A 12,492-nucleotide genomic window follows, 5' to 3' on the forward strand; every position below is an offset into this window, starting at 1 on the left:
AAGAGGCGTCAAGCTGTTTCGACATTGGCAACTATGAGCTATCTCCTCTAGTCTGGACGCATAGCCAAAACGACAGTGCACGAAAACGATGGCTATGCGAGGCCATCGTACCAAGATAAGCAAACAATACCGTACCAGTAACACAGCTACCTATCTTCCAGATGGTATTATCGCTCCATGTAGAACTTCATTGAAGCCTTTACCTTCAGCTAAAGCGCTTATTTCTAAAACTGATACTTCACATTTAAGCGTCTTCACCTTTCAAGCGCTAGCATATGTCATTGAAGACAAATGGTGTTAAATCCGCGTCAAAAGCCACGATTTAATCAGACACAAGACTGATTTTTCAATGACACAGCGGACTACGCAAGACATCGCCATGAGCTTGCAAACAACATCGATGAGTTTGTGTTTCGAAATCTTCGAGTTTTTTTTGCTGCTTCCTGCGGTATATGGCTATTTTGATCGCTCCTCATTTGCTCATGCCGACGTGACCCTGGTTTTCTGCTATTGGCGCTACGATCGTTTGTGACAAGCATTTAAGTCGCCGGGTCTTTATCGAATAGCAATATAAGTATTTTCGATAAGTTCGCTTTTTCACTCCGTTCTTTTATGCGATGCAATGCTTTCAGTTGGCTTCACCTGGCCACACCTTGTGCATGCTAATACTGTTCATCTTTCTCCGTTACCGCCTCAGATGACAGTTTTGGTACTCACACGGTACCTCTTTGCTTGTCAGTCAGCTCGAGCGCCCTTTACGGCGTTTAGTAAATCTTTTCCACAGTTTTTCACTGCTCTTCTCCCGATTGGAAAATTGCTAACAGCATCGACTTGGCAACGTTATACAAAGGCTAACTGTTGTGTGGCTGCAAGATACAGCGTTTAAGTTTCTGCCAAACTGACGTTTACCTAGCCACACTTGCCGCGGCTGCTTCGCAGCATCCATTGCTCAAACAGTGTCCCGTTTGTTGAAATTGTTTTCAAAACTTTGTAGCATGCCATCGCCCAGCCAGTCTTCCTATATGACATCCCAGCACATAGCGAGATGACCATGTGAATCGTTTTATTCAATTCAGCCCTACGTGCTTCGCTCGTTAGTTTACCGCCGTCTATCAGCATACCTTATGCTCCTTGCCAGCGGGTTCCCCATTGGGCCCGTCGTTATCTAACTACCGCTTTCGACGCCTCCTGCCGATACACTATTTTTGGCTTAATCCGATATTGGGTGACGTGTTAAGATAACCCCACACATCGCACAACCGTTACTCATGGTAACTTCGCACTTGTCTAATGACAAGCCCAAGTCACCCTTAACCCCACGTTATCGTTCAAACGTGCTAGGCACACGCTTCCTCGTCGTGCGCTTGGAATTATCGTTGGAGCGCATGTAATATTCTTCTCCTCCCCTTTCCGAAGGCTGTTCAATGAGAAATAAAATATTTCATGCAAAGGAAAAGAAGAATAAAAGTATTGGACTACGCATTTAAGGTCTAACGTTATCAGTCGCGCAAAAACACTGTTGTGTGGCAAACATAAATAACGAAAGCATGAAGATATATATGTTAGAAAGAAAAAACGACTGATAGACCTGTTTTTGCGTCCTGTTCTCACAAAGCACCTCGATCGAATTTTCGTGGCCAGCATCAAACGTTTTGCGATCGGCGATCCGGAGCGAGTTGGCCCCTGTGTTAATCCCTATCATCATACGAATTATCCCCGCTAAAGTTCCAAGCCAATTACTTTTTTCAGATACTTCGTAAGAAATTCCTTTGGGTCTTCGTCCTCCTTCCAAGCACTGGGCGATACCGTAAATAGTATCTTCCAATTTGACATGCGAGCCTTATTTACGCTTTGAGGCTCATGCATGTGAAAGCTTTCAGCGTCCTCCTCCAGATCTGCTTGTTTAGGGAAAATAATTAAAAAATTGTATCATAGATATGTGAGTTAGTAACAAATGTGATTTTTTTCTTCTTAGTTATAATGAATAGACGAATCTCGATCGCTTGGTTTGGCAAGAATACAATAGCACAAGATATAAAGCCTACCTGGTGTTCATCGCACGCGCTTTGGTGCTTCGCGTCATTTCGCGTCCCGCTTCGTTAACTTGCGCTAAGATCAAAATCTAAAGAGCTTTCCTCCGACGAATCGCTGCGCAGATTCGGGCATGAAACGGACCTTAGTGGTGTGCTTGGCAAAATGCGGACTTCGACAGGCTCTACACACATTTTTGCGGTGACGCTACGCATGACAAACTCGAATATATACTGGTGTAACCAGCGCACCTCTTCTATTTGCGAAGGTAGAAGAGGTAACGTGCCCCTGTAAGTGATTGAAGTGTGCGTTTCCTGCCGTCTCACTCTATAAATCAAACGTTGCATTTTTATTCAAATTCGATAGCAGAACGAGACATGCTCAGACCCGATGAGCCAGGTAGAACCCATAGTTTCAATAAAGAATGACGTCGGTTTCTCAGGGGAACTATCCGACACGGGCAAGACTGCGGCGCTTATGTTCCGACATACCGATCGGACAAAGCAGACCGCCGAGTTTCTAGTTTGAAGTTGAGAATGCAGGAACTGCAAGATCGAATGGGGAGAGATAGTACAAACAAAATCGAGAAGCTCAGAGAATTTGATATATTTTTCGGCTAATTCTCTAGTTAAGGAAAGCTGGTATGTATGTTCACACAAACATGAGATAAACAAACTAAGCAGGCTCTTTTGTAGCTCTCTTCTCGTTACTCGCAACTCTCGTATTATGCTGCAACGTTCTAATAATTGTCATACTACGGAAAGTTACATTTCTTCCATTTTTTACCGCTGTGTTTTAAAATTTGCTTTAAAATTTAAAAAAAACCATATGCGATATTAAGATGTCACTCATAAAAATAAAATTTTGTTTTTACATTGACATGTATTATATGTGCCAAGCTAATAGTACATTTCATTAGTCCGTGTGTGGAGTACTACATGTATACTATACTATATCATATACAAACATTATACAAGATGTTCGCGCTTCAGTACAATACGTTAATGGTTTTGAGTTGACAAGGCAGACGGTAGTGAACGGTCAACCATAGTTAGTACCAGCTGCAAATTAAACGTATTAATGAGGGCGGCCATGAGGCAGGGGCTTCTATGACCGCCATATTCGATGTTGTACAATCCTTATACTCGTATACAGAGTGTGCAGTACAGTTAGTAATAAGCCGCTGAAACGTCCTTTAAAAGGATATGTTTATGCTTGTAAAAATGAATAATACAGCGGAGCTCTAGGTCGTTCGCACCGGTTGAAAGACTGCCTATCCATTAGAAGAAAAATTGGCAATATGATGTTTTTGATATACGAGCGCAAGTTGCCTTAAGAAGCAAAGTGAGCCGGTATTCGAAAGTGAGTGAAATTAATAGATACAATGCTGCTTTATAATCGGCTAGCTAGGCGGCTACAGTCACACTGTGGAAGACCATGTTCGAATGTACAGACTCTGTATTTCGAGTCTTCGCGAGAATTCGTGTTATGAGAAATACCTCCATAAATGGACTGCAGAAAATGCCTAAAATCTAGCCAGAGGAGCTTAGTTAAACCGAACGGCCATGCTTCGAGTATCTTGGGCCAACGATAGGAGAGATGCTAGTCGTCGTATAATGTGTTCATTGTCCCTTGGATCATGACGAACAAGCGTACGTTTATATAAAATTATCAACGACTCGTACTCGACGAAAAAAAATCTCTAAAGCAGCCTTGAAGCAAAAAGCTTCTCCTTTAAACGTATACGTTGTTTTGACAAACATTTTCGCTGAGATGTGAGCGCATGATAAATTATAAACTTCACTCATTGTCAACATCCATCTGAATGCGACCACTGTAAAGGTAGAGTACATCGTTGAAAAAATAAATTTGTCTATCGACAGCACACATACGTAAGTAATCGTTCGATTCGACGCTCGAGCTAAGGGAACCGTACAATTGAGGGCTTGGATAGTGCCCACCGTCTCCGTAAAAATCAAAGCTACTTGAGCCTATAGTAACACAGATTTCCTTCATATTTGTGTTATCTTTCGGTGTAAGTACCGCTGAATTGCCAACTGAGTTCCGGAGTGAGGCAAAAAAGAACTTGCCCCTTCTGTCAGGAATCCGTGAGATATCAATTAAATGACAATGACAATGACAAGGTCGTTGAGAAATAGATTTATAATACTGATTATTTTCCAGCAGGAAATTGATGCAGGAGTAGTTAAACTACTCGCTTTTAAGTTACCCGAAGCGACCAAATAGGTCCTATTCCCTACCAGAAAGAACCTTAAGGACTGTACCATAGCTGCCTCATGCTGCATTATGCTTTCGAAACACACGCTCATCGTTTTGGTCATTTTTCTTAATCATTAGCACACAATGCTTTACTGTAGTACCTAATATGATGACAGCTTGTTCGACGATTGCGTCTATCTAATTACTTTTGCATTCGCCGCACAAAATGGTTTTCTTTCGAGACATGAATTTGTCAAAAGTCTGCGAAGTCCTATCATTTGCTGCGGGAATATTTGGAAGCAGTAGGACGACCCCTAGATAATAGAATTTTCCAATTTTTCGTTTTCGTAAGGGCGAAAACGTGGAACGTACAAATTTTGGTCCTAAACGTTACATGGGACATAAGGTGTGCGTTGTTGATCCTTAAAATCTTCTCACTTGTATTCATTGCATATTTGCGTCACACCTTGACAAGCTCGAATGATAGCAACTCCGAAGCACTAGGTAGTCAGCCGTGATTCCTACATCCATTGTCCACAAGCGAAAGTCTTAGGATTTTCATGACTCTCTAAATTTGTCGCGCGAAATGGAGTACTCGTTGTTTTTGTCAACCATGACGTGCAACGACGTCAGACGTCGGTCAGGCCCTGCAGAAGGGAAATTGTCTGTTCCGAATATATATCCAAATGATCTCGATTGGCGTCCTCGCATTTCCATTCCTTTGTCCAGCTTACCAGCCCGCTTATATTTCGACTCTCAAGCACAAAATTTTTCTCGATTTTGCGGCTTTGGTTTTCTTAAGCTAACTTTATAATATCAAGACCCCTTCCTCTGGCTCAAACAACACAAACAGCGAGACCAAGTAGTGTCATCAACGTAGGAAATAGCCCTCCGTTTGCACCCACGTTTCAACCGAAGCGTCCTTCATCGTCGGCGCCGTTGACAGGTTACAACGAAATTCCCGCTCTTCTCTCCCAGTATTTTACCAGGTGCGCAAACACAACGTTAGGGCAGTTGACTATTGCCGAAGTCGACGGCAAAACTTCTATTGGGCTGAGTCAGAATATGGTTTGCGTAAAAGAATTGACCAGGAACAGCGGGTGAGGTGAGATCGGGCAACATAAGCTAGACCAAATGCAAAATAGCTAAGAATTTCCATGGATTCGTCTGAGTTATATTTGCACAGGTGAACACGCAGTGGATTATAAAATTGCATGTGGTTTTAAAGTGCACAACACTGTAACCCAGGCTTGCATTGTCATTGCGAGGGCAAACCTGTACAGGTTTTGGCGCGAATTTTTCGAAGTGGAACAATTGCGTCCTCTCTGCTGACCAAAAACGTCTCCGGCGCTACTTGACTGTCATATTGAGTGAGCTTTTTGATCGGATGCTAGCTATGGCAGCGGATGCTAGCTAAAACGAGGACTACATCCAATCCGCTGTACTTTGGAAACCTATACGACTCTCCATAGAGCGCACGATAGGACGAGGCAGAGACATTACCCCGATAATTTTCATCACTAGTACAACGGCGACCCTCATTACTGTCTCTTTTGGGGAAGCGAAATGTCTTGAACTTTGCAAGTGACCCCAAAGAGCTAATAATAAAAACAAATGGATGATTTTTAGGCGAAAAAGAAAAAGTCAAGTGTATATTTTGAGTTACATCAATTTGATGATCTCATATATCGTAACACTGGTACCAGGGACACAATATAGGATACCGACGCTGAAAATTGTTATAGTTAGGTGAGCGTGCTGGAGTAAACGATGATCGTGCACGTCTAGAATTTTTCTAATAAAGAAATTAAAAAATAATAAACACTACAAAAGGGCAAATAAATGTAGCGATATAATATTGCTGTTACTCCACCTGTATTTGACAGTGAAATTCAGTTGAAATCATATCGAAATGATATATTTGTCTTGCATAAAAGTTTTGCCTTAACCAACTGTCAAATATGTCCCACTTAGTTATTCCAGTGTGTCAATTATACACTTTTGCTCAATATGAAATACATTTTTGTTACCGACATGTTCCTGTTATTTCTGTATCACTATCAATCATTACTCAAACCGCTCGTTGCGTAAAGGTGTTTTCCAATTGATTTACTTTCGTTTACAAAATCACCTTTAAATTCAGTATTAGTTATCACTGGGCATTTTGATAGGTATTTAGTTGAATTACAAACGTCATTTTTTGTTAAAGACCCCGAGAAGGTTTGGGCCCATGTAGAAAAATTGCGTAGAGCTTGAAATGCGCCTGCACTAGCTAATGGACAGACGAAACAAAAATGGGTTAAATAAAATGATGCCAACCTTGCAATCTGCTACACGAAAGTTACATGCACAGATTTTTTATGGAAGATAAATGAGCTATTGCAGAACAGAAAACCAGAATGGAAAGAACAAAATACATGACGAATCCTCCGCGAAAGGTTCGTGCAATATCCGTAAAGAAGGGAAACACTAGGGTGCCAGATGGTTCGCTTTTTAAAAGAAGTTGATTGGACTTTCGAAAGCTACACGAAATGGCTGAGCATATCATAATATTAAAGGCGAAACGACGCCAGTCGACACTGAACACAAACACCTCAATGAAGTGAAGAGTTGCATCTCCTCATGTTCCGAATGTCAGGCATAGCGATTGAGATGGAATTTTGTAAGGTATTTGCCGCTATGGAGCTTGTAGACGTTGCTGTGACTTAGTCAACACAATACTACGCACTCCAACTACTACAGCCTTGATGCATTTAGATACGGTTCGCGCCGATCTAGCGATTATAGGTAGGAGCAACAATGAAGCCGCAACCTCAATCATTGGAACAATGTATGGCAACATACACGAGCCTCTAGCGGCTTTTTATTTATACTTTCATTAGAATATTGCTGTTAAGTGAAATTACACAATGCTTCCAAGTTAGGCATTTTCGACAAAGGTATCCCACCGTAAAGCATCATTTTCACCCGATCCACCGTTCGTTTACAACGGCGACACTATACAATTTCATCGGATATACATTTGTGTGTGGGATGTATTAGGCTTTAGATTAGAGAGCACATAGGCGTATATACGTTGACATACTATTTATACGCTTTGGCCATTTGGTGACGCTTTGTCAGTTGCCAGTTGAACCACTGCTTCCCCCTTCTTGCCCGTGACCCCTTTTGACCAAGCGCTTTCTACTGGTTTCCGCACCCAAAAATAGAATTGGTTTCGTCCAATTTTCGAATCATTACGCTGCCGTTAGGGAGCTGTTATGGGGACACTGGCCAGTCGACACGCCCTCTCGATTGAGCTAGCAAAAATCGCGTTGGCCTTGCCTAAGCATCCCTGTACTGTGGTAGGCCTCGATTTCGAGGATTGGGTGCCAGACAGGAGCAATTATATTGTAATTGCCGACATTAGCGAACGAGCACAAGCTTAGAGACCAAGAATTGACTTGGTGGCCATGGCTGCGGGTACTGATGGTGGGAATATACAGCAGAAAAAAGGAAATCAGATGAGTTTCTGCAGAGCGGATGGCCTACAATTCATTACAAATGAAATCAAAACTGAACAGAAGCTATCAAAATGTATTAGGAAAAAAAGGGAACGAATGAGATGGAAGACACAGAACGAAAATCGCACATCAGCTTCAGAATTATTAGCTAGCGCTCGATAAGTCTGATCGTGGCAAACCCAAACCCCACGTTTCCAGAGTCTGAGCATTGGCTGACTTGGGATATCTTGTAATATTTCTTCATGAAGATTTCTATAGCAACGATATGGATGGACTTTCAATATTTCCGATATATGTATGTGCGCCTCAGTTCGAATTATATCATAGAATTTCCTATCGTAATCAAATAGGGTCTTGGCGTCTTTATCTGAACTGATCTGAATATAAGATAGATAGTCAGATTAGGCGTAACAGCAACCATAAACAAGCTGCGTTTCTTTAAATAATTTATATACACATAAATAACAACGATAAAAAGAGGAACACTTTTTAAACTTATTAAAACTCATTAGTCAAGAATGTAAGAGTTATTCGATAAGACAATTTTTTGTTTATCACATGTTCCATATAGATGTTGCAGTTATATACTTAGGCACGTACAATGGCGAGTGGTCCAGCCAATGTTATGCAGGCCGTCGATGGCAGGTAAAGGTCCTATTTTAATTTTTTAGTCACTTACGAATGTGCCTTACCCAAACGTAATGCTCAAATAAACGAATTCAAACCACGCAGGGTAGCCATGATACAAACAAGCGACTTCTTAGCGTTACTCCGGTAACTCTAAGAATTTCGATAATGGTGAAATTCTTCACTTTGCTAATTTCGTTACGATAACAAATGCTTCCACTGGCGTTTAGTTGGTTTAAGTAGTTAGAGATTATATACACTTAAGGCTCCTGTTAACCGCTTCCGAACACGCAGCCAGCAAAACACCCTATGCCGTCGCTTTTCTTCAGGGAGCGCGTTCTATAACTTCTAGGTAGACGTTGCGTAAATCAAGCCCAAGCCCAGACAGACCAACATAACACATTTTAGTTGTGTTGGTACTATTATTAATTGTTAGTATTTTACATGGTACTTATAACGTAGATGCTCATTTTAATCTTTATGTTAAGGGTGGCTGTATTTACTCTTACAGGGCGTAAAAGGCATTTCCTTCTTTTAATTTTTAAGTTAAATTTACACGTAGAAAATCATTTTTGATAATAGTTATACGAATTCATTTTCGAAATTATATTAACTTTAACCTCAACATTTTTTAGTGCTACGATACTTAGCACTGATGCCTCAATTTTTACGTAGACGACAAACGGTGCAGGTTTGCAGCAGTCAACTAACTAATATTACAGCGAGAATGGAAAGTCAATAGGCTGATGATGTGTTATGTCGATGTAAACCGCGTCCCTCGACCAGCCAAGGCCAAGATCACCTTTGTATTCTCAGTCTATCATCGAGGTTGCCTGGTAACAGGTCGATGATGATGGACGTGTACAGGACCATACGTTGGTTCATAACCTGCTATTTTCGCTTCGAGGGATGTAGAGTAGGGACCGTAAACATGTATGTGCTTATCACGTGGACTGGCCTACGAACTAAAGCTTCAAATGATTTTTTTCGTACCGTATATCTGCCGCCTCGACAAAGTGAGCACCAATCCTATTAGATAGGTATTTGCTAACCTTCTTTAACGAAAACGGAATCCCACCTGACACGTACAATAAGAACCTACAAAGAGGTCTACGTGGTCGCTTAAGCTCACTGGCCATTAGAAGATGCGTATCGTGGTATGAGAACATCTGACAGGATAAACGTTGTCGAGTTAAAGCGAAGTAAATGCTCTATTATGCATTACTAAATAAAACACGTTAGTGGTTATAGATACGCGGAGTAAGTGGTTTTAGAGCACTAGTTCTGGCCAGAAGACCACAAAGCTAGATCGCCTTTTCATTTCTTCTTATTATTTTTACTATACAGATATTAATACAACACATTTAGAATTTAAAATGCGTAACTCTGATTACAGAACTGTTCTGGGTCAGCGGTTTTGATGGTACCGTAAAAACATATATAAAACTATAGGAACTACCACGTGGATGCTGCAACATCAGTCACTAAATTTAGATAACTGTAATTATTCCCTTTTTGCTATATGTGTTTGCATTGAGTTTGATGGGATTGTTTAAATTTAGTTACGGATATTTCGTTTTAAAGGAAGCATTTATATTTGTACTAAAGCAAATCTCAGTCTTAAGTTTTATCCGGAGCAAAAAACGACACCAACCTTTACTTCTCTAGATGCGTACTTCGCCCCCTGTTTTACTTTTTGGACTATCTATGATTCAGACCAATGACGGCTGCACGACTCGGTCAAATAAGTAAGCAGGTTTTGTCGAGCGAAAACCGATCCATGGCCGCGATTATGGTGCCACATTGCCTGCATATCTTTTAAGACCAAATTTGGAAACTCTGGAACTTGTGCTTTGTCGTAAGGATATATAGAAATATAGGGATATAAGGAAATAAGGAGCAAGTAGCGTCGCCTGTCGTCGAGACGTGAGCATACTTAGCTGTCTGAAGCAGCGCTCACGGGGAGTAATATAGATATAAAACTCTACATGATTATTATCTGTGACTTGCAAGTGCCCTGGATTAAGTACCTCTTGGCCATTTGCCGTTTTTTTTAGCAAACAAAAGTAAGTACTTAGGAGCGGATACTATGTTCTTCGTTAAAAACAAAGTCAAGCCCTCAGAGCTGCGAGGGGCGCAGAAAACATTTGGTGTCTAAGTTCTGAATCAATGCCAAGTGTATAGATGATACCAACGGGACAATGGATAAAGAGTCTGAGAACAACCCTTTAAGTTACCTGGCACAGAGAGTACGAGAGAACACGTAAAGACCACAAAAAAAACTTGAGCTGGAAAATTGCTTAGTCTCCTTAGTATGACTTATCCTTAGTAGGTTCGCCGTAGAATTAGATATCTTACAGTTATGTAAACTTTCTTGGAACATCATTTACAGGCAAGGAGGTTACAACGAGAACTGCGCCTGAATAGTTAGCCAGGCAAAACTGTCTCGAGAGAATCTTGATGCGCTCCAAACAAAGTTGAGCTAGCTCCAGCATGTCATTACAGGTGACGAGACGTAAACTTAAGTGTATAACGTCAAGATACACTGCAGTAATCTTGGTTTCCCTCAAAGGAGGGTTCAAGCCGAAGAGTTTTGCAAGATTTAAGCCAAAAGCCGAGCTTCTTCTTAGCGTACTCTACTAATATCATAAAATTGCTGAATGATTCTACTGCCACAAAGGAATAGTACCAAGAAGCTTGAAGTAAACTGAGCAATTTCATTTGTCCGCCAACAGAGGTCAGAAATCTAAACAAATAAATCGTGGATTATTCTACCTTGTAATTGACCGGGTCACACGTCGTTATTTGTATCGAGTTTTTACAGACAAACAAATGCTTATATAGCCTCACCTCTGGTATTTATCAGACTCAGCCAGCTCCCCATGACGATTTCATGATCCGAAGGAAGATAATTCACAAAAAACCCAGAAAATAATCCACAGTTATTACGGTTTACATCAAAAGCAATTTTAACTGGATATTACGTTGGGGAACATAAACTGAATTTAAACGAGTGAAGCATATGAAATTTGTACAACAACAAATTCTCTATATTTTTCTAACTCATTAGTATGTTTTCTATTTCTTTGCCGTATAAGATTTGCGTTTTCAACGGCAATGGCATATGGTATTACATCATATAATCACAAAGCATACATATGTAAAACATACCATATAGCATATACATATATGTAAAACAAACCTTATAATTGTATTAGCTTACCGAAGCTGATGTCTTTGGGGCTTTTGAACAAACTTTAGGTGCAGTTATGCCGTCTCATTTGGTCCTATTTTTATAGTCAGAATTTAAAATCGTCCGCCTATGAGAATTCGTTACTTTCATGAAAAGATATTCGCCGTGGCCTAAAGCTTTTTTGACAAAGTTACCCATAGGGTAGCTACAACGCTAGAATAGGTAGAGAGTCTCCCAAAGAACAGAACGTTCGCAACCCCGGAAATAAATTTCAATTGAATTAGTGGAGCAAAGGGTGCTTCATCTCATCTAACTTATATGTCTTGAGATATAAAAAAAAAATTGAGGTATAAAAAAATACATGATTTTACATTGTCTAAGAGCGCTTTGAGTCCTTTTTGGATAGCCTTGCACGAACTCGGCGCTAAGATTCCTCTAAGCAAATATAAGGGTTTAAAATTTTGGGCGGTGTGTTTCCATACATATGTGTTCTTTAAAGGGCATTTTGGGCTTATAAAATGTGTCGGATGCGTGTGATGCCCGGGTCGGCCGGAGACAACTCACCTTCAATTCACCTATGACGTTAGCCATGGTCCTGATAGAGGCCACGTGAGAAAAATCTGAGGTATTCTTTAGGATGTGGCTGAAATGTAGAATAACGGAGCCCATGAGAGGAACTCCAGCTCATATATGTTTTCGCAGTGTTCCTACCAATATTATCATTAATATAGACCAGATTAAACAGGATACTATATAGCAGTTGCTTGACGAGATAATGACTATAACCTAGTCATTAGTAAAATGCCAACATATATATATATTAGACAACATTTTCCAGGTTTGATAGTTCGTATCTGTTCCAATAGCAATCCGGAAGGAGATATATATGTATTAAGTAGCATATTAAGATATTGCCTC

At 40.6% G+C, this 12,492-nt stretch overlaps 1 protein-coding gene across 10 annotated transcripts in view; it reads right to left on the minus strand.

Annotated features, from left to right (window-relative positions):
- Positions 1-12,492, minus strand: part of LOC147754433 (uncharacterized) — a 95,123-nt gene that overhangs the window by 22,121 nt on the left and 60,510 nt on the right. For 7 of the 10 annotated variants that reach the window (XR_015317014.1, XR_015317010.1, XR_015317009.1 and 4 more), the window contains one exon: positions 12,139-12,217. The exons of the other annotated variants lie outside the window; for them this stretch is intronic. Coding sequence is in view for 4 of the 7 variants with exons in the window: in XM_086974777.1 (XP_086830903.1) it covers positions 12,139-12,217 (79 nt within the window). In the remaining 3 variants the exon portion in view is untranslated. The remainder of the gene's footprint in view (positions 1-12,138; positions 12,218-12,492) is intronic. 10 annotated transcript variants of the gene reach the window in all.

Source organism: Varroa destructor, unplaced genomic scaffold, assembly GCF_002443255.2.
Source record: "Varroa destructor unplaced genomic scaffold, Vdes_3.0 BEIS01000007.1, whole genome shotgun sequence".
NCBI lineage: Eukaryota > Metazoa > Arthropoda > Arachnida > Mesostigmata > Varroidae > Varroa > Varroa destructor.